A 23,634-nucleotide genomic window follows, 5' to 3' on the forward strand; every position below is an offset into this window, starting at 1 on the left:
AATTAATAAAATCAAATGTATAACAAATCCATAAAAGCATAGGGACTAAAATCAGGGATGAATATACATGTTAAAAACAAATTTCTTAAAGGTATAAATATATATATTTATCCAAAAGATGTATGTGTATGTTCATTTAAGAATACTGAAGAGCACCATGGAAAGCAAAGTATTGTCCAGAACTAAAAAACCAAATATATAATTACATGAGCAATTGAGATAACAGCATAGAAACATCCATAATGGATACAAATGGCATTAAATAAAATGTCAAACAAGTTATTAAAAACTATCAATGGAATATCAAAGAAAAACAGCCAAAAAAACATAAAATGAACACAAAAATGTATACATTATAAGCTGACCAGTATTTGTGCTTGAAAACAATGACTGCAAGTTTCTTTCTCATAGAATCTAGCTTCTGCATGCTACAAGTTTGATTAAAACTGTATCTTCAACATATGTACCTAACAGAGAATGGAAATTCTTTAAAAATCACCCAAATAATCTCCAGCCCCCAGGAACTAATGGTGTAGTCAGGGCAGGAGTGATTCTAAATCTTCAGTAGATCTTGAAATTCTCTCCGGTAAATTACGGACTAAATCAGTTAGAAGATGTTTTAATAATCACACTATTCTATATTCCACCTAGGAAATGGTCTACTGGCAAGGATGATTTCTATGAATTCCTCCTTACTAATTCAATAGCGGGCTCTTATAACTTACTGATTGGTGACATGAATATTCATCTTGAGCAGGTAGAACAGGGAGAAACTAAAGATCTATTATTGTTTATCTCTTCTTTATGTTTTTTTAAGCCGACCCCAAAAAAGACCCATCAAAAAGGCCACCAGTTAGATTTGGTTACTTTCTCTTCTAAAGAATTAGTTAACCCCAAGATTTACTGGAAGCAAGCCAATTGGATTGATTCTCTTTGGTCAGACCATTGTCTATGCAATTTTGAATTTAGTTGGCAAGTAAGATGATCTCAAACTAAATCTAAAGAGACGAAAAGGAATAAGAAAGTTATAGCCAGCAGAGGCTCGATTAATCTAGATTCAGACTCCTCTTTTGTCGATACTTGGACTAACACGAGTACGCAGATATTAAATAGAATGGCACCTATTAAATTAAGGAGAAAGAGACAAAATTTGGATGGGTGGATTGATGCAGAATTGGGAGTAGTGAAACGGGAGTTACGGAAACTGGAAAGTAGTGCTGCCCGATTCACAATTTGAATCGGTTCACCGATTTAAATCAGGTGAATCAGTTCGTTTTTGATAAAAACCGGACTTACCGATTCAGCTGCAAGACGAGTTCGGATATTTCACGCTGCCGGCCACCAGACTCTACCCATCTAATGTAACTTCCGGTTTTGCGGAAGTTACATCAGAAGAAATGAAAGGAGTGGGAGAGTCAATCGGCGACTGAGCGGACCTCATGCAGCAGACCTCGGCAACAGCAAATACTATTTTTGGCTGGCTCTTTCCCTGCATTTCTTCTCTCTTCCCCGCGATTTAATATCCAGTCCAGTAAGTAGATGAATCGGAATGGGGGCTGGTGAGTCTTGGAGCCTGGGGATGGAAGCTGAAATTGGCAGGGGGGCTGGTGAGTCTTGGGGCCTGGGGATGGAAGCTGAAATTGGCAGGGGGGCTGAGGATGGAAGCTGAAATTGGCAGGGGGCTGGGGATGGAAGCTGAAATTGGCAGGGGGGCTGGTGAGTCTTGGGGGCTGGGGATGGAAGCTGAAATAGGCAGGGGGGCTGGTGAGTCTTGGAGCCTGGGGATGGAAGCTGAAATCGGCAGGGAGGCTGGGGATGGAAGCTGAAATCGGCAGGGGGGCTGGTGAGTCTTGGGGGCTGGGGATGGAAGCTGAAATCGGCAGGGGGGCTGGTGAGTCTTGGGGTCTGGGGATGGAAGCTGAAATCGGCAGGGGGGCTGGTGAGTCTTGGGGGCTGGGGATGGAAGTTCAGAATAGGCAGGGGGGCTGGGGATGGAAACTGAGATTCGGAATGGGGGCTGGTTAGTCTTGGGGGCTGGGGATGGAAGCTGAGAATCATTTCTGTAGGCTATCAGAAATTTGCTTAATTATCTACTCACACAGAAAAGCAGTAAAAGTCAATAGGTTCTCTGAGTGGGAACAACCTGTTTGATCTTGCACTCGTGTGATTGACCAATTGTATATCGCTGTTTAATTTAATCAATGTGATAATTTGAGCACACATGAGGTGTCCTATGATGGTGTGCAGGCAGAGGGTGATTAACCTGTGCCTTATTGTGTAAAGCGCTGGAGAATTCTCTCCCCTCGCTTACCTCTCACGCCGAGGACACCCTGCTTCAGTATAATCATTTATATGATTTATCTTATAAACATTATTACGTGGTCTTTTCCTCAAGTGCTGAGACATCAGGTTGTTCCCACTCGGAGAACCTATTGACTTTTACAGTGAATCGAATCGAAAAATCGATTCAACAGGGTGAATCGAATTGAAATATTGTTCTCTGAATCGGGCAGCACTACTGGAAAGATTGTGGTTAAAATCAGGAGAAATGGAAGGCAGATTGAACTGGAGATGAAAACTAAAAGATTATAAAAAATTAATTATAGAGAAACGTACTAATTTTTACGCTCAAAAAATTGGAAATCTATATACTAATAGTAGAAATCTTTTTGAATTGGTTAACAATCTTTATGGTATAGAGGTGTTTTCATGTTCAACTTTAGAATCTTCTCCATCCGCGGATACCTTGGTTGAGTTCTTTAATAACAAAATTCAAAACTAGAGATCTAATCTATCTACCTCTACAAATAATGATTTGAATTTTCCTGTTGCTCAATGCAATGCATAGAGGACCCCAGGGTGGATATGCATTGGTATAACTTTACTACCCCCAACTGGCAACAATTTTGTACATTTTACATCAAATATGTAAACTTAAACTGTATATTAGATTGCTGTCTGCCAAATATTATGAAAGTTGCTCCAGTTACTTTCAAAGCTAAGTTGTACAATTGGATCTCCTCTCTATTATCGGGTGGCACATTTCCAGAAGATTTAGGTCAGATTTTGATTACACTGATCATAAAAAAAAATCTAAGGAATCTATCACTCTGACATCAAATTACTAACCTATTGCAAGTATTTCTCTATTTATCAAGCAGATGGAGGGCTTTGTTAATTTGGTAACATATCTGGACAAATTTAGTATATTGCAGGATATTCAGTCAGGCTTTCAATCAGGCTTTAGTACAGAAACAGTTATTGCCTCATTATTAGATTTTCTTCTTAGTCTATTTAGTCAAGGTACAAGTGCACTAGTTCTGCAATTAGATTTAAGTAGTGCCTTTGATCTAGTTATCATGTGATCCTGATTGATTGTTTGGAATCAATCGGAATTTCTGGTAATGTTTTAAAATGGTTTCAGGGATTTCTGGGAAAAAAGATCCTACCAAGTCTATAGTGATGATAAACTTTCCTGTTGTTGGGTAAACCCTTATGGAGTCCCTCATGGTTCTCCTCTATCTCCCACTTTGTTTAACATTTACCTTGCGTCACTGGGAAATTTACTACAAAGCTTAAAAGTGAAATTTTATATCTATGCTGACGATATTGCCATAGTTGTTCCCCTTACTGATCTGACATCTGAGATAAAAAAATCATCTATCTTTCATTTTAAACCAGATTGAATTGTGGATGATTGATTTCAAATTGAAACTTAATTCTGATAAAACCAAATTTTTCCTGGTGAGCCCTAACGACAAAATTACAGATACTTTGATATTTTTGAATGGTCAGGAAGTCCTATAGACTTCCATAAAAATTTTGGAAGCGACACTGGATCGGCATCTCACTCTGGAAGAACATATAGATTTGTTAGTCAGAAAATGTTTTTCAGTCTTATGGAAACTCCGAACCATTAAAATATATTTTGATGCAGTATTGTTTCGCTTGCTAGTTCAGTCTTCTATATTAAGTATTCTTGACTACTGTAATCTAATTTACTTGGTTATAAGAAAACCCTTAAAAGACTTCAAGTTATTCAAAATTCTACAGTTCGGTTAATTTTTGGTTTGAAAAAATGGGAGCATATTAGTCCCTATTATCAAAAATTACATTGGTTGCCAATGGAGGGAAGAGTTCTGTTTAAATTTGACTATTTTTGTTTTATATCAATATAGGTATGTCTCCAACCTACTTGGTTTCTCACTTTTTTCCTGGACTGTTCTAACAGGCCCACACACAGAATTCATATGTTTGCTTTACCCAACAGTAAATGTCTGTCGTTTTAAAAGATTTCTGGATAGAACTCTTGCTTTTTAGGCAGGCAAAATGAATGATTGGTTGGGCAATATTATTACGCGTGTTTCATCTTTTAGAAAATTAGTAAAAATACAGTTGTTTGGATTTGTAACCTAAGGTTTCATTGTTTTTAATCTTTGTCCATTATGTATTTCTGATGACTTGTACTCTTCACTGATTGTCCAGTATCTCTTATTGTAAACCACCTTGAACTATTATGGCTTTGGCAATATATAAGAATAAAATTATTATTATTATTGTTTTACAGAACAACATATTTTGACCCTTTTAGCCAATGGTCCTCAGAGAGCTCTAATCATTGCTCGGCATATTGGGAAGAAAACAAGAAAGGATGTGAACCCTCTTCTGTATGCTCTGAAAAACGCAGGTGACCTTTGCTATGATGACAAAACAAAGCTATGGTCCCTGCAAAGCCCTGAAACCAAAGACAATGCAGGTAGGTTAAGAAACATCTAAATTGTACAAAATAATCTTTTTCGAGGTAGAGAATGACACGGGGGAAAAAATTTGTCCCCGTCTCTGCCCTGTCCCCGCGAGCTCAGTCCCTGCAAACCATCTGATCTCATCCGCACAAGCCTCAAATAGGAATGCTTTTATATTATTTTTTAAAGTATAAAAAGACACAGTGTTCTATACAATTGTCATTTTATAAACACAGATAATACAGAGCAAGGATCAACAAAACCCCTGTCTCCCCTCCCCATCAGAAGGAGAAACTCGGCCAGAAGAAGATCCTCGAGCAGCCCTGCGTGCGATGTTGCCTCTTCTTTCACAAAACTTTTAAGATTCTAGTAGGCCCACCATGGGAGGCGCAAAGAGGCCAATCCAGAGGAGTCGCAAGCTTTTTTTTTTTTTTTTGCCGGTTTTGACTCTGATTGAGAGCGAGGAAGGGGGCTGTTGGACCTGCAATAGGAAAGATAGGGGGGATTCTGGACTCATGAGGGGGGGGGGCTGCTGACCTTGAGGAGTGGGAAGGGAGGCAACTTGTGACAGATCCATTGCGGGAACAAGGCCATTTACTGCTCCATGGATCGGTGAAAAGCCTTGTTCCCGTACCTGCGGCAAAGGGCTGGATTTCCCCCCCCCCCCCGCCCACCCCACCATTCCTGCGGGTTAGCTGCGGCTAGCCACGGGAAACAGTCCCCATGTCATTCTCTAATTCTGGGCACAGTTAGCATCTGTTCTGCAGGCAGTGGAACCTTCATATTATGCCAATTTACAAGATTTCTTATCTCGACTCACAAGCTCTGAGGGAAGGGGAGAGGAAACGGGTGAGGGAAGAGAACAAGAGCTCTGTATTTAAAGTATTTGATTTCATTGCATTTGATTTATCGACTTTATACACTGCTTAACACAACCATGGTTGTAAAACAGTTTACGATAATAAAAATATATAAAACAGAATGATAATGGAAAATATGCAATGCAATAATACAAAAAAGCAATAATTAAATACAGATGTACATTCATAACTTCACTGAGCAAAAATATTTATCCAGGCTATAGATGTTCTCAAATAGCCAAGTTTTCAAAGCTTTCCAGAACAACAAATGATTAGATGGAGGTGAGTTCCATAATAATGGTCCAGCGTAGCAAAATGTCTTGTACCTGGTAGCTGTTAGTTTAATGAAACTCAAGGTAGCTGAATCAGACATTTTTGAGAAGAACGTAACATTGAGATGTGCATTTTTGTGGTTTGTCTGAATGATAATTAGAGACACCCATACAATTATTATTATTTTTTTTTTAAAAGCAACTTTATAAACCAAGCACAGCAACGAAATGAACACCATGCCATAATTGGAAGTCAATGTCATTCAATAAGGACAGGTGCTACATGATCAAATGTCTTTTTCCCTTTAATCAATCGAGCTGCTGTATTCTGAATGAGCTGCAGCTTTTTGAATTTTTTGAAGTCAGTCCTTGATATAATTACAGTAGTCCCAGCCAACTGGTAATCCAAAGCATGGATCAGACCACTTTGGCTTACTTTAACAATAACCTTATGTAGCATTGCAGTGTCAAAGGCAATGCCAGAAAGCCGTGTTGCATCGCAGTTTGAGCATCATCCTGTCTTTCTACTGCATTATTTATATCCCCCTTTTGGGATGCTGTCGAGATAGTAGTATCTCTCATTGGACCAGCTGTATCACAGCCTGCTTTTATATGGGATCGTAATTTGGAACATGAGGATGTTACTGGCCAGACTTTATGGTAGATATCCTGCAAAGCTGTCATTTACTATGTTACTATGTATAGCATAGTAATAAAGTAAATGATGGCAGATAAAGACCTGAACAGTCCATCCAGTCTGCCCATTAGTTATTCTTATTAAAAAAATACCTGATTAAATTAACTTGTCTCTTCTTTGATATTTCTGGGCCATAGACTAAAGTCCACCTGGGATTGTCCTAGGTTCCAACTGCTAAAGTTGCCATCTAAGCTCACTCCAGCCTATCCAACCATCCTGTTATTTGCAGGAAATCTTCCTTAAAGTCTGGCCAGTAACATCCTCATGTTCCAAGTTAGTGGAGTTCCCATTGATGCCCTCCCCAGCCCATCCTACACCAAATCACCATATATGGGACACAAGCCATACAAGTCTGTCCAATAGTGGCCTTAGATCCTTAATTTATGCCAGTTGTTTTCTAATTAGAGATCCTCTGTGTTTATCCCATGCTTTTTTGAATTCCATCACCATTTTCCTCTCCACCACCTCTCTCATCCACAGAGCTCTTTAATTTAAACCTTCTTCCACCCCCATCCCCCATGATGTATTTCTGATCATCAAATAGCTGTAGGACCCTTGCATTGCCTGTGCTTCCCTGAATTTCATATTTGAGATGTAATTATATAGTGCTTTTTATAATATTCTTCTGTGATGTTCTGTTTGCAGGTTGTACTATCAACAATATTAATGTGTATCAACAGCATAGTACAAATATCTACATGCAGGGCCAGACCAGCAGTATCAGTATTTCAGACTCTCAGAATATTCAAATTGGAAGCCACAATAGCATTAATACGTTATCTAAAAGCGATGCAACAGATAACCCTGTTCCAGAAGGTACAGACTATTCCTTGTTGAGTTGATAAATGTTATACATAGTAAATGACAGCAGATAAAGACCTGAATGGTCCATCCAGTCTGCCCATTAGTTAAACCTATTATAAATTCTTGATTAAATTATTTTTTTTTTCCTTTGATATTTCTGGGCCTTAGCCCATAAAGTTCATCTGTCATTTTCCTGGATGTCACCCTAGCCTGCTTCCTATTTAACAAGCATCTACCTGGATCCAATAACTACTTTATATTACATTTTCTTTCTTATTAATGGTGTTCATAATGTTAAGTAGTGCTGCCTGATTCAGGGGAAAAAATTTCGATTCGATTCGATTCAGCCTACTGAATTGGTTTTTCGATTCGATTTTCCTGCCTAATTGGGTGTTTTTTTCAAACATCCTGGTGGGTTTATTTTATATCCTCTTCACCCCCTCCTAACCACACTGGCGCTGTGGTGTAAACAAAAAAGACTTTTCCTCTCTTTCTTAAATCCTAGCTCACATTTGCGGTCTAACACCAGCTCTGGCAGGATACACGTTTCAAATCTGGCATATTGTAATCACAAAAGTGAAAATAGAATTAGTTTTTCTACGTTTTGTTGTCTAGTCATTCAAATCTTGTTGGTCCCAGGCTCTGGCTGTCGTCTGATAACTTGCTTGCCAGGGATCTTCTTTCTCCGTTCTAACCATCCATCTGCCATCTCTGTCCTCCCCTTTCGTTTCCCTTCCCTCCCCGGAGGTCTGGCATCTTTCTTTTTTTTCGTCTCCATCCACAGATCCATCTTTTCTTAACTACCCTTTCATCCAGCATCTCTCTCTCCTTCCCCACCACCCCAGGGTCCACCATCTCTCCCTTTCTTTTCCCAACTACCCTCCTATCCAGTATCTCTATCGCCTCCTCCACACCATCCTTGTGTCCAACTTCTCTCCCTTTCTGTTCCTTCCCTCCCTAAATCCCATTGTCCATCATCTCTCTTCCTCTCCTCTATTTTCAGACCCATTATTTCTTCCCCCCCAAAGTCCGGCATATGCACGTCTCTTTGAACCCCCCCTTCCCTCCCTCCCTCCGTGTACTTCTACACCAGGGCCCCCCTCCCCTGGTCTATCCCCCTCCCCGTGAAGGCCTGTACCCCCCTCGAAGGCCTACATCCCCCCTGAAGACCTGCCTGCCTGCCTGTGTCCCCCCCCCTTGAAGGCCTGCATCCCCCCAGAAGGCCTGCCTGTCCCCCCCCCCTTTGAAGGCCTGCTTCCCCCCCTGAAGGCCTGTCCCCCCCCCTTTTGAAGGCCTGCATCCCCCCCGAAGGTCTGCCTATCTGTCCCCCCCCCCCTTTGAAGGCCTGCTTGCCTATCTCCTCTAAAGGCCTGTACCCCCCTCCCTCGGAAGGCTGCACACACACACCCCTCGAAGGACTGCACCCCTCCTCCGGAAGGCCTGCTGTTTCCTTGGCCTCCAGAATCAATCTCCCTAACTTCAGCAACCTGCAATAAGATCGCTGGCGCTAGCGATCTTTGCAAGCTGCTGAAGGGCTTTGGAGCGTCTTCTCTCTGCCGCAGTCCCGCCCCTTCTCTGAAGTCAGAGAAGTCAGAAGTCTGAAGTCAGAGAAGGGGCGGGACTGCGGCAGAGAGAAGACGCTCCGAAGCCGTTCAGCAGCTTGCAAAGATCGCTAGCGCCAGCGATCTTATTGCAGGCTGCTGAAGTTAAGGAGATTGATTCTGGAGGCCAGGGGGAAGATGGAGAGCACAGCAGCGAGTAAGCCACTTCCAACTGACCCTCCCCACTCGCCCTCTAAAGCAGGAGCGGCAGGCCAGCAAAAGGCAGCGCTTCTGCTCCTGCTTTAGAGGGCAAATGGGGAGGGTCAGTCAATGAATCAGGAGGCCGATTTTTTGGCGATGAATCGATTCGAATCGTGAATCGGGCAGCACTAATGTTAAGAATAGAGAAATAGGTTATGGGGCTCATTTTTAAAACAAAAAGATGTCCAAAAAACGGCATAAAGTAGTATTTGAACGTTTTGCTTGGTGTTTTGTCTACAGTGTGTCCAAATCACAAGGGGGCATGTTATGGGCAGGATTTGGGCAGGCTTAGCAAGTGGACGTTTTGCAACGATAATCAAATATTTTATAAAACATCCAGGGCACAGTTTGGAAGTTTGGGGCTAGACCTGTTTTAAAAAGAAATAAGGACCAAAAAGGTACCCAAATTGACCAGATGACCACTGAAGGGATGAAGGCATGCCCCCCCCCCCCCCACACACACAGTGGTCATTAACCTCCCTCCCATCCCCCGAAGATCTGAATGAAACTGTACGTATTGCATGACTAGTACAACAGCAAGCAGGTAAGTCTCTGGAGTAGCCTGGTGGGCAGTGCAGTGGAGTCCAGAAAAGGGGACCCAGGCTCATATCTCACTCTAACTAGTACATGTGTTGGGGAAAGTGTGAGCCCACCAAAACCTACTGTACTGACATGTAGGTGCCATCTGCAACTATAAGGGCTATTGGGGTGATAGACAGGTAGATCCAGTAGATTTTGGGGGTGTTTTGGAGAGTGCAGCATATAACATAAGGGGGTTCTGGTGAGATGTGTACCTGGCACCCCCTAAGGTGCTCCACTGCTCTGCTGGCATGTCTGTGTGGCCAGTCTAGTACAAATGGTGGCCCTGTCTATGTCCAAATGGCTTGGTTTTGGATGTTTTCCATTTGGACATTTTTGTAGTTGAAAATGGCCAAAAAAGATAGATGCACTAAGAGCCAAAACATCTAGATAGGTCATTTTTGAAGAAAAAAAAACAGATAAAGACATCTTGCCGTTTCGAAAATGGACATTTTCTCCACCTGATTTTTGGATGCTTTTCTCAAAACATCCAAAGTCGGACTTAGACATCCTATTGAAAATGGCCCTCTATATCCCTTGGTGCTGGAATTCAAAACATCTCATGGATCAGTCAGATTAGGTCAAGGCTCCCAGCCATAGAATCTGTTGAATACAACCAGTGTCACCACAAAGTATTTGCATCTCACTTCAGATCTGATAAAGTTGTAACATTTTTGCAACTTGAAAAGTGCTTTTTTAAAAAAAATATCAGTTTTATTAGCCCAAGAAAAGCAAAAGAAACAAGGTCAAGTAGCTAACTGTACATACACATAAGTTCATGTAATCCTTTTTCTTCTTCTCTACCCACTATTTTAAGTTCTTGTAAACCGTGTCGAGCTCCATTCTCATGGAGATGATGCGGTATATAAACTTAAGGTTTAGATTAGATTAGATTAGATTAAGGTAATCAGAATCCCAAGGGTTGCCCAGAGCACTTGGGTTTGACTACTGTATTAGGTCTTCCATTTCCTTGGCCACCTGGTAATGCTGCAGAGAAAGTGCTTAGACAGTGTCCTTTGGTGCAGAGCAAGGGTAGAGTTGTCTTGCTCCATTGATAGCTTGTGGCCGTGTTTCAGACAGATATGAAGGTCAGAGAGGGACATAAGGCAAGTAACAGGTATGGTGGAAGAGTGTTGATGTTGCATATTTGTTTAAATCCCCAGCCTGCCCTGCCCTTTCAACATTTCAATTTTCAGGTTTTAGTAGGGCTTGATATACCTGTCTTAAGACAAATTTCAGAGCAGTGTAAACATTTCATACAGGAGGGAGAATGACTAAACATAACTTAATGGAAATGTAATTATCTTTTCCTTTTTTTTTTTTTGCAAAACAATGGACTTGTAAAGCCTTTTTCACAAAGTCAACAATTAATATGCCACTTAAATGAACTGCTAAGATGCAAATTCATGCAATTTTAATTTGAATAAACCTTCATACACATGACATTGCAGAATTTCACTGTTTTAGGCTATTAAGCTGTGTTTAGAAATTTCACCAACTTCATACAGCAGCCTCTGCATTCTGAGTTACAACTTGTAATTGCACAGCTTTTGGCTGAGGGTTGTCACTGGGAGTGAGTTGGCAGATGGGATATTAAAGGGGGTGATGGAACTTACTATACCTCCTTTTTCTGTGTGATTGTCATCAAAGCGGTTCATGTATTTTAGACACGCACCTGGGGCAATGAAGTGACACCAGGAAATTTTTTTTCACTGAAAGAGTGGTTGACCGCTGGAATAATCTTCCACTTCAGGTCAATGAGGCCAGCAGCGTGCCTGATTTTAAGGCCAAATGGGATAGACACGATGGATCTATTCACTGAGTTAGGTGGGGAAGGGTCATTGCGGTGGGCAGACTATATGGGCCGTGGCCCTTATCTGCCGTCTATTTCTATGTAAGTGACTTGCTCAGTCACAAGTTGCTGCAGTGAGAATTTAGCTTACAACCTCAGGGTGCTGAGGCAGCTGCTCTAACCTCTAGGCCACACCTCCAGAGACTTGGTAAAATGAGGATCCCGCAGACCCAATAGATATCGTGGGATCTCTACCGCATGTCCTTAAAAATATGCTTACTTTGGAGATGAGCCCATGAGGTCCATGGGAGTTAAAATGAGGATTTCTGCGGACCCCGTGCCAAGGCCTCTTTCTTTATAAGGCCATGCACTATAGTTCCACAGGATCCATGGGGCCCCCATGTAGAAGGCATTTAGGGCACTGGGGTGCAGAAAAGCTGGGCACAACAAAAGGGAGAGCTAGGATGAGATAGCAGGAAATTCATGCAATATTCAGCATCAGCAATCCCAACCACAAACAGAAAAAAACCAGCAAGGGTAGAAGTTAAAAGTTGGACCCCCATGGAACAAAAAGCACATGGCCTCAAAAAGGAAGTAGCTGTGGCATGGAGTCCACAGGGATCCTTGTTTTTTAACTACTGCAGACATCACAGATCCTGTAGGAAGAGGTAAGATGAGCGGGATCCATAAGATTCACTGGAGTTAAAACAAGGATCCCTGCAGACCCTATGCCATGGCAACTTTCTTCTTAAGACCGTGCGGTAGAGACCCATGGGATCTGCGGCATCCTCTTTTTACTCAGTCCCACTCCTCCACATTGTCAGAACAATCTTTGAATAATTGCACATTAGAATGTAATTAACCTTGAACAATTATAGAAAAGGCATGAGCTTAAGTCAGTCACTTATTTGTGTGTATACAGTATATAAAAGACTTATGATGCTATAATATAGCCTATAGCCTAGTTACAACATCTGCAGGAAACTTTTTTGAGACTAAATAAAGAAAAAAAAAAATAGAATTGGAGGTTGGAAGAGGAATATAAGCGGGGTGCTACATCAGCCAGGCAAAGAGAACTTGTAAAAGAAAAAAAAAATGGTAAGCATGAAAGCACATGAAAAGGTAAGTTAATGGTTGAGAAAATCACCACATGCCACTGACACTGCCCCACCCCCACCCCCATCATGTTTCTGTGTTTAGGATTACTCAACACTTATACTATTTTTTTCATAATTAGTAGCACCAGTTCATTGGGTAGGAGGGGGGCCCTACAGTCAATGTCTTCCCTATATGAACTAGTGCTGAGATCATTACTAGGGAAGTTCCAGAAAATTGTAGGAGGGAAACAACTTTCCAGGTGCTGGACATGTAGATTGCATCCAAGGGCTACCAAATACATGTGGAGGAGCATAATCAAAACATATGGCTAAGTCTGATTTGGACGTAGGGTTCTAGTCGCCCAAAGTTGGCAATGGGAAAATGTCCATTCTCGAAAAGTACATCTAAAATACGTTTTTCCTGAAAATCATCTATCGGGACATTCAGGCATAGGCTGCCACTACATCTGGTTAACTTGCGTAGGGTTAATTTTCTGTCGATGAATAGGAAGTGATCAATGAGATAATTTGGTACAAGGCCTGCCAACATTTTGCAGTGGTTATCTGGTCACTTTGGTACCTTTTGGGCACTTATACCTGTTTATACATCGTCTGCCTCACACTGTATAAGTTCCATCCAATAAGTCTGGTAAAACCTTCAATTATCCCTGCAGGATGACTGTCTAGGGGCTAGATTCACTAAACAAACCGATCGTGTACCGATCAGTTTGCGAGCCCTTTGTGACTCAATTTCCCTCCGACCTGATTCACTAACCTGTGTACCGATCCGATCCGTGCATGCAAATGAGGGGAATCGGCATGCAAAGCAGGAAGGATGCGATTCACAAAACTTCTTCTGGCACACCGACTGGCTGGCCGATTAAAAAACTAGCGACTGGTGAGGACCAGTCACTTGTGCTAAAACCCTGCTCTCTGCCCCAATTCTCCAGCTCTGGCCACCCTGCTCAGCCCCGACTCGCCTGCTCTTCCCTACAGTGTGATCCTATGGTTTTAACCTTCTTTAAACCCATGGGCTCATTACAGGGAAGGGTGGCAGAGAGCAGATGAGTCAGGGCCAGTAAAAAAAACAAAAAAACAGCAAACACATGCGCAAACCATCTATAGGCAAAGTAGATGATCCGCTACCTAGTGATTCGTGTCGGTGGATGGGGGTGTGCCTCTGATCGCCCCATTAGATTATTCTTGTTTGCAGAATCAATCAGCCCTGCCCGGATTGGACACGGATCGGTCACGATCAGGCAGGTTAGTGAATCTAGCCCTTGATCAGCTGACATTCCACCCTAACCACTCCTCCAGATACACCCCTTTTGGCTCTGGGTGCACAGCAGCATTCAGAGGCCTAAAAAGTTCCTGGATACATCCAAAAAATAGGTTTATTGGCAGCCGACATGGGCAGGTTAATAGATGTATTTACATTTCGATTATGAGCCTCATAGTAAGCAGAAAGAAGTTAGTTGTTTTTTGGAGGGTTTTTTGTCCCATTTAATAAATTGTAAATTAAAAATCTCATTCTCGTATTTCAGAATCTGGCAAAAGAGAGGCTTCATTATGCTTCCCTGCCACAACAATGAGTGATAGAACAATATCTGGGGATGCTGCACCTGAAACACCACCACAGACCATCAGTATTAAGGATTCGTTCCTGCAGAACACCATAATCGGTAACAACAACGAGATGAACGTTAACTGCACGGATGGCAACGTCAACAGCTCAAGTTCGACAGCTTACTTTTGGGGAACAGGTGATTTCTAGAAATTTTAAGCTGACGGTCTATAAAGATGTGCATCCAAATTTCTGGACTGGCATGCATATTCGGGCATACAAGTTATAGAATAGTGCAAGTGACATGCCTCACTTTATAAATGAGGCATAAATTAGCCTTAACTATCAATAGTAGCCCTTAATAGGTGTTATTGGCAGTAATTTGAAGTTACGTGCGTAACTGCAGTTAGACGCTATTCTATAAACACAGGGCCATATTCTATATATGGTGGCCAAAAATGTTGTACCGACTAGAACGGCACTTAGCGTGATTCTATAAAAGGTATGCGCGCCTTATAGAATGCGCTAAGCCAGTGCACGGCTTAACTTGTAGGTGCACCCATTTAAGCCATGGAAAACCGGGCCTAAACACCTCTGCTTAACTTGTGCGCTCATCGTCCACGTTCTATAACGGTGTACATAGATCATGGGCATTCTTAAAATTTTATCTGCCTATGCTCCTCCCCCATGGCAACACTCCCTTTTCAGATTCACGGACTAGCATCAATTGGTGTCAATTATCAGCACAACTTAAGGCGCCATATATAGAATTTGGGGGTTAGTGCCTAAATGCTATAGTGCCCATGGGAGGGTCAAGCCTGTGTCTTGGAATTGCATGTGTAAAATTATAGAATACTATCACTTACACTATGGGCTCCTTTTACTAAGCTGCTATAGCGTTTTTAGCGCGCGCTAAACCCGCGCTACGCGGCTAGAACTAACGCCAGCTCAGTGCTGGTGTTAAGGTCTAGCGTGTGCTAAAACTGCTATCACAGTTTAGTAAAAGGAGCCCTATATGTTAATCAGGTTTTCTATTCTGCCTTTGCCTATTCAGTTCAAGGTCGGATTACATTACAAGAGGTTGGGTCAGTTACCTAAGAAGTTACAATCAGTGGTGTAGTGAGGGTGAGTGGTGCCCAGGACAGTGGCGCCCCTCCCCCCTCCGCTCCTTCCCATGCCCCTGCCGGGCACCCCCCTTTACCTTCTCCCCTTCCCTCTTTAATTTTTCAGACATAAGCAGCTGCCCTTGTCGTGTTGGCTCTCCCCTCTGACAACACTTCCTAGGCGCAGGACCCGGAAGTGATGTCACAGAGAGCCGACAAGTTTGTGATACCGCTCATGCTGGGAAAATTCTCTTTACCTAAACAGTGCCAATGATCAGCCTATTCCCTGCTCCCCTCCTCCTCCTGCTCTTTCCCACCTCCAATTCCCTGCCTTCTCGTGCTCCCTCCTCTCTCTCCTTTTCTCACTTTCTTGTCTCTTCTAGGAATGCTTTTGTCCTGTAATTTTTTGTGAATGTCAATTGTAACCCGTTCTGAGCCCCCGGGAGAACGGAATAGACATCAAATTAAATAAATAAATAAAGAGGTACAAGGGAAGGAGCGGGCGGGCGGCAGGGGAGTTTAGGAAGGGGCAGAGAGGAATGCCTCACCAAAACAGCACCTGGGGTGGTCTGCCCATTCCCCTTCCACTGAAGCCCTCTCGGCAGGCACAGATCATGTCCTTACAGGTTCCACCATTTGTGCAATGGTTGGACTCACACTCATTGTTTGATGTCACAATTGGTGCCACTCCAACCCAAGTCACAGTCACAATTGTAAATATTGACACATAAGAATAGCCTTCCTGGGTCAGACCAGTGATCCATCAAGCCCAGTAGCCCATTCTCACGGTAGCCAATCCAGGTCCCTAGTACCTGGCCAAAAGCCAAGGAAGAGTAAGCAAGATTCTGAAACCCCAAATAATAGCAGCATTCCATGCAGAATCCCCAAAGAGTTGCAAGATTCTAGAATCCCAAAGATTAGCAACATTCCATGCTACCGATCCAGAGCAAGCAGTGGCTTCCCCTATGTCTTTCTCAATAACAGACTATGGACACTTCCTCCAGGAAATTGTCCAAACCTTTCTTAAAATGTCTACATAGGTAATTTAAAAAAAATAGGCTAGACATCTTGCTTTTTTGAGAATGGACATTTTCTCTACTGGATTTCTGGACATCTTTCCCAAAACGTCCAAACTCAGACTTAAAGACATCCTTTCGAAAATGTCCCTTCATGATGGCTGGTAAACACACAAGCTAGCTGCCATAACCATTGGGGTACTATCAATAACTTTAAAGACTAGTAATAAAATTGTATTTAAAAAGAAAATCCTAAATGCAATAGGAAACCAATGCAGTTTTGCACAGGGAAAACACTTGATAAAATTCAAGTGGCAGTGTGAATTAATGAGTAAGCATTTGGTTTGTTTTAAACACCTGAAAACTGAAGGGCTTGCTTTGTGTTTTTTCAAATTCGTATAGAATACAAGACGGGAGAGGGGAAGGCTGCAGCCAGATCCTGTGCCGAGAACATCCCACAGACACCGGCAGACCTGGAAATCACCTCCCTTTGTGGAAAGTTTAACCAAGTGATTATAGGAGACATGAATCGGATATCGACAGTAACTCCTATCGCAGAGAGTGACAGTGAGTCAGAAGATGAGCCTGTGACAGAAAAATTGTTTGGGGCAGAGGAGTAGCTGTGCTTTAAATCCTGGTTTTAAACTGTTTATTGATTTTGTGAAAAAACATTTTACAGAAAGTACAACAAAATAGACATCAACATTTTTTAAAAGCACTTATGAACTTTACATGAAACACAAAATAAACAACCCCTTCCCTCCCTCCCTCTCTCTCTCTGGATTTGTATGTAGAATATGAATCTTTAATTTGGCAGGTTCAAGAATATTTTTAAAGATGTTTTACAAAAGTCTAATGGACCCCATATTCCTATGAATTTTTGGGATTCATTCACTTTCTATGCTCACATTTTCTCATCTCGATAATACATGCAAAGAGTCTCCCACCAAAACAGCATCGTTAACCGATCCCATACTGTGCTTTAAATCCTGTTCCTCTGGCTAAGAGCAAGTTACACTGAGGTCGACTTAGCTGTTAATAGATGGCTAACCCAGGACATGCAAAAGTGTTCTGTGTCGGGGGGGGGGGGGGTGGAGAATGGGTATGAATTTCACGTTTGAGTTATTTCAGTAGTCCGAGATGTATATTTTACCATGTTCAGGGATTTTTCTCAGTTCTTTCATTTAGTTTTTTTAGGGCAGTGATAATAGAAGGCATTTTTTGAATACTCTTTAATGTGTTATATTTAGGTCTGACTATTGTGGACTTCGAGTCGCAGATCTTAACTCTTAAGTGGTCTTCATCGTAAAGCATAGAGAGAGAGACCTCAATAAAAATACTTTAGAAGAAAGATGAGAAAGGAGATGTGGATTGAGACATTGAAATATCTCTGCAGCATAAACGCAAAGGAGGCAGATCTCTTTCAACTGAAAGGATGCGTTGGACTAAGAGTGCATAAATTAAAGTTGGAAGGGGATAGACTCAAAAGCAAGCGGAGGAAATACCTTCTTCATAAAAAGAATGGTGGATAGGTGGAGGTTGTCGAGACAAAGACTATTTGAATTCAAGAAAGCATGGGACAGGCATGTGGGATCTCTTAGGGAAGAGGAAGAGATAGCAGATGATGTATATAGGTAGACTGGATAGGCCACATGCCCTTTATCTGGCATTATTTTCTATGTTGCTCCATATACCTTCATTGAAAATTATTGGCTCATTTCAAGCAACTTCTTTTTTTTTTTTTTAATAAGTCTTTATTGATTTTCCATTACTAACAAAAAGTGCAACACAATATTCATATCAGTAACAATAACAACTAAGCACTTAAATTTGATCTATAGCATTGCAACAATATAAGCCCTCCCCCACCCCACAATTACATCAAAGAATCACACTTCCCCCCCAAATATGTTTGAATTATACCAGCAAAAAGAAGGATAAAAGAACTATAACAATTGTACAAAAGACGTCAATGGACCCCAAACTAAGTTAAATATCTTAGAAATTTCGGGTCACTTCTTTCGCAGTTACAGCCCCCACAATATGGAACTCTTTACCTTTGTATATCAGGACGGAGAAAAATTTATCGAAATTTAAAGGATTATTAAAGACTTACTTTTTCCAAGAGGCGTATAGAATCTAAAACAAAATTTTCTCACATAGAACCGATCAATATTTATGATTGCCTCCCCTTCCTACTGTGGTCTTCCCTTTTTGTACACTTTACTTTTAATCTGTAGCTCTCCCAACTTCCTAACTGTCTGTCAGTCTCTATCTACCCTGCCCTGCGACCATGATTAAACAACTGCAAACAATTCAGAACACAGCCCTGAGGCTCATCTACTCTCTGAGAAAACATGACCACATCACCAAGGCGTATCTCCACTCACACTGGCTACCAATTCAAGCAAGAATACAATTCAAGTTCTACTGTCTTCTATTTAAAACCATGAATGGAAACAGCCCAATATACCTAAACAACCGTCTAATCCGAAGCACCTCAACCAGACAAAGGAGAACCCATGCTCCATTCACATACCCCACTATCAGATAAGTCAAACGAAAAAAACTGTATAATGGCCTCCTGGCCACACAAGCAGCGAGATTAGACCGCCAACTCTCTACTTTGCTGATAACGACCCCTGACTACAGAACATTTAGAAAAGAAATAAAAGCCATACTATTTAAAAAATCCCTGATACCCAACAATCGAAACCAACCTAACGCCTCCCCACTCACTAAAACAACCTAATACCACAAGAACTACTTCATCCCTATGAACCAAGTTGACTACTCTCTAACTATTCTATAATTCCTCTGGAAATGGCCAGATAGATCCTTTTTGTAATCCGCCTTGAACTGCAAGGTAACAACGGAATAGAAATCACTAATGTAATGTAATTTGTTAAGTTTGTCTCCCCTTTATTATTATTATTATAAATTATAAAACGCTTAGAAATTCTGATTTGCGTTCAATCAAATTTTTAATAAACTTGAAACTTGATGTGTTAATCAGCTAGTATGCTGATATTATGGATGCACTAACCAGTTAGCATAGTAGTAATGTGGGAGCCCTTAGTGCCCCCTAAACAGGAGGCAGTAAGAGCTCTCGCAGGAAGTTTTTGTTTAAACTGTCATGAGCTAGCAGTCTCTATTATATCTTTTTCTGATCTTGAGCTAAAGGCCAAATTTTACAGTCATACTAGCAATGGGCTTAGCATATGGGAACGACCTACATAAGAATAGCCTTACTGGGTCAGATCAATGGTCCATCAAGCCCAGTAGCTTGTTCTCATGGTGGCCAATCCAGGTCACTAGTACCTGGCCAAAACCCAAGGAGTAGCAATATTCCATGCTACCGATCCAAGGCAAGCAGTGGCTTCCCCCATGTCTTTCTCAATAACAGACTATGGGCTTTTCTTCCAGGAAATTGTCCAAACCTCTCTTAAAACCAGCTACGCTATCCGCTCGTTACCACAACCTCTGGTCACGCATTCCAGAGCTTAACTATTCTCTCAGTGAAAAAAATGTCCTCCTGTTGGTTTTAAAAAGTATTTCCCTGTAACTTCATCGAGTGTCCCCCTAGTCTTTGTAATTTGTGATGGAGTGAAAAATCAATTCACTTGTACCCATTCCACTCCACTCAAGATTTTGTACACTTATATTTCCCCTCAGCCATCTTTTTTCCAAGCTGAAGAGTCCTAACTGTTTTAGTCTTTCCTCATACGAGAGAAGTTCCATCCCCTTTAACATCTTGGGCACTCTTCTTTGAACCTTTTCTAGCGCCACTATATCTTTCTTGAGATAAGGAGACCAGAATTGAATGCAATACTCCAGATGAGGTCGCACCATGGAGCGATACAGGGGCATTATAACATTCTTAGACTTGTTAACCATCTTTTTTAATAATTCCTAACATCCTGTTTTCTTTTTTGGCCGTGGCTGCACATTGAGTGGAAGGTTTCATTGTATTGTCTATGTTGACACCCAGATCCTTTTACTGGGCTCTAACCCCCAAGGTGGACCCTAGCATCTGGTAACTGTGATTCAGGTTATTCTTCCTAGTGTGCATCACTTTTTTCATTTGTCCACATTAAATTTCATCTGCCACTTAGATGTCCAGTCTTCCAATTTCCTAAGGTCTGCTTGCAATTTTTCACAATCCGCCTAAGACCTGCGTAAGCACACACTCATTTGCTAGCATTGCTTAGTAAAAGTGCCCCTTTCCACTTAAGAAGTTGAGCTCGCTAGGGCAGAGACTCACTGGGCCTGATTCTATAAATGGTGCTGGGCAGTTGATTGACAACCAGGCCAAGCGGCACCTAGAAGTTAGGTGTCCTTTATAGAATCACACCTAGTGCCATCTAAGGAGACTTAGGCATTGCTGGGTGCCAGTACATTAGGCCAATATTTTCCTGGCCTAAATTACTGACACCTAACAAAGACTCCTAGTGATGCTTAAGTCATGCTTGTTCTGTGCTCCTACTTTTTAGGTAGGCACCACATTGTATTTCACTTGAAACTTAAATTGTTTTAATTTTTTTAATTAGTTTTTAATGACAGGGTTAATTACCATGCCAATTAAAAACAATTACATTTGACGCAGAATTCAGTTAGGCATCCGCAGGCACAACTTATAGAATCAGGCCCAGTGTGCTTGATTTCTAAGAGTTCTGAAAACTGCCTTAAGCACCTTCTAAAACTCCACAGCATTAAACAGGGAAGGGTACTGAGCAAATGCCCTGTTACCTTCCAGAATGCCTGAGGCAAAGCTCTTCTAGTTATAAAGAAGATGCAGACAAGTCCTCTTGGGATGGAAGCCCCTCATTTGCAGAAGGCCTGAAATGCTGCAAAAAATTTTTTTTAAAGAAAAAGGAACACTGTGCATGCAGACAGAATTGCTCATCATGAATTTCAAAACAAACTTGTCTCAGTAGAGCTTCAAGTGTATAAAGATACAGAACTCAACTATTGGGAAGAATCAGAGTTGAAACCAGCAGCAGCTGAAAGGATCAATAAAATATAGTCTGTGTACAAGATCATTACTCTCAGGGAGTCAAAGCAAGACAATACTGGTGAAGAATACAAAACAAAACCTGTGTGGTTTATGATAGAGATATTCTCAGTTCTCAAGCACTGGTGCCAAACAGAAGCTGAATGTTCTCACATGAAGCAGGATACAGAAGGTTTTTATTCTGGTACTTATCAACTGCTGTCCCCCCAAAACCCTACTATACTATTTCTAAACTGGATTACTGTAATTCTTTATATAAATCACTAAATTTAATGGCTTCAATATATTGTTTTTGAGTAGAGGCAAATATTCAATACAGAAAGATTCAAATAATGCCACACTCTATAATGTCTTGAAATTCATATTATCACTTGTTATTACAGGAATTTCATACTTACACTTCCCCCTCCCCATTCGCGGTTCCTGCACTCGCGGTTTCATATAATCGCGATTTTTTTCTGGGGAGGGGGAAAATAAAAAAAACCCAGTCTTAATGTAAAAAAAAATCCATCTTTTTTTTTCCTCCCTGCCGCCTTCCCGGCCTTACCTGGTGGTCTAGAAGGCTTTCGGGGCAGGAGCGATCTTCCTGTGCTCCTGCCCCGTGCAGATCGCCATGAGGAAATAGCTGCTGGGAGTTCCCGTAGTCTCTCGAGACTATGTCGGGAACTCCCTACAGCCATTTCCTGATGGTGATCTGCACGGGGCAGGAGCGTAGGAAGATCGCTCCTGCCCCGAAAGCCCTCTAGACCACCAGGTAAGGCCGGGAAGGCGGCAGGGAGGTGGGGGTGGGTCAGAGCCGGATAATAGCGTTTTTTTTGGCATTCGCGTTCCGGCTCTGCCCGTATCCCCCGCGAATGACAAGGGAGAAGTGTATTTCATTTTGCTCATAACAATTTTCGCAGACTTCTTCTTTACCCTTTATATGGCCTCGAGTGTCATAATTCATGTAATACTTGAGCCTAGAAGTAGCCAGCCTCCTCATCAGCCTTTGAATAAATATCTCAATGTTTAAATATAGATAATTTAGATTTAAATTAAGAAATAACTTATCTCATCTTATGTGAATATACTGAATGAGGCTCCGACGTGAATTCAGCGTTTCGTATTAGAAGCTGTTTCAAGGAGTAATCCCCATTTAAGAAATAACACCACTATCTCCATATTACATTACATTACATTAGAGATTTCTATTCTGCCATTACATTGCGGTTCAAGACGGATTACAAAAGAGTTATAAACGGTGGGTTACAATGGAAGATCATTTGTCATTTCTAGAGAAGGTAAAGAGTAGATCAGGTAGTTTCTGTGTGGCGGGAAGAGGGAGAAAGGTATATGTGATGTTAGGACTATTTCAGGAATTTCTTGAAGAATAGAGTTTTTATCTATCTAATTATCTATATTTAAACAATGATATATTTATTCAAAGGCTGATGAGGAAGAGGGCTACTTGTAGGCTCGAGTATTACATGAATTATGACACTCAAGTATAGCCACTGAGGCCATATAAAGGGTTAAGAAGAAGTCTGAGAAGATTGTTATGAGTGAAATGAAATAAGTATGAAATTCCTGTAATAATAAGTGATACTATGAATTTCAAGACATATAGAGTGTGGCATTAATTGAATCTTTCTGGATTCTTTATATAAAGCCATTACTCAGAAACAACTAGGTAGACTACAGTTAATGCAGAACACATCAATAAAAATCATCACTGACTCAAAAAATTTGACCACGTAATGCCTCTCTTGCGAAACGCCCACTGGTTACCAATTCAGCATCTAACATCACAAATACCTTCCTTCTTCCTGCCACACAGATACTACCTGATCTACTCTTTACCTTCTCTAGAAATGACCAATGATCTTCCATTGTAACCCACCGTTTATAACTTTTGTAATCCGCCTTGAACCACAAGGTAATGGCGGAATAGAAATCTCTAATGTAATGTAATAACATTACATTACATTACATTACGGATTTCTATTCCGCCTATACCTTGCAGTTCAAGGCGGATTACAAAAGATTTGACTGGACATTTTCCAGTGAAGATACAATTTATTTTTTTTTTTTTTGACAGAGGAGATAGCTGGATAGATTCCTAAGGGGATTTAGGGGTTGGATAGTAAAATGACAGTGCCGAACTGTGTGATATGGACAAAGAGAATATTGTTAGAGTAGGTAAGATTACCATCTAATTTTGGGGGTCTGTTTGCTTGGAAGGTGTTTAGGTGGGTTATTTGGGGACGTAATATCTTGAGGTAGGTGAAGAATGGTTAAGATATTTGGATGAAT

The 23,634-nt window shown here is 41.4% G+C and overlaps 1 protein-coding gene across 9 annotated transcripts in view; it reads left to right on the forward strand.

Annotated features, from left to right (window-relative positions):
• The window catches only part of ZBP1 (Z-DNA binding protein 1), a 49,390-nt gene extending 32,297 nt beyond the window's left edge, over positions 1-17,093 (forward strand). For 7 of the 9 annotated variants that reach the window (XM_033914345.1, XM_033914340.1, XM_033914344.1 and 4 more), the window contains 4 exons: positions 4,568-4,756; positions 7,217-7,387; positions 14,190-14,412; positions 16,726-17,093. In XM_033914345.1, the coding sequence (XP_033770236.1) occupies positions 4,568-4,756; positions 7,217-7,387; positions 14,190-14,412; positions 16,726-16,948 (806 nt within the window). In that variant the 3' untranslated portion in view covers positions 16,949-17,093. The remainder of the gene's footprint in view (positions 1-4,567; positions 4,757-7,216; positions 7,388-14,189; positions 14,413-16,725) is intronic. The other 2 variants (XM_033914337.1, XM_033914343.1) reach the window with 2 other exon arrangements.
• The last annotated feature ends 6,541 nt before the right edge of the window (positions 17,094-23,634 follow it).

This window comes from Geotrypetes seraphini, chromosome 11 (assembly GCF_902459505.1).
Source record: "Geotrypetes seraphini chromosome 11, aGeoSer1.1, whole genome shotgun sequence".
NCBI classification, from domain to species: domain Eukaryota; kingdom Metazoa; phylum Chordata; class Amphibia; order Gymnophiona; family Dermophiidae; genus Geotrypetes; species Geotrypetes seraphini.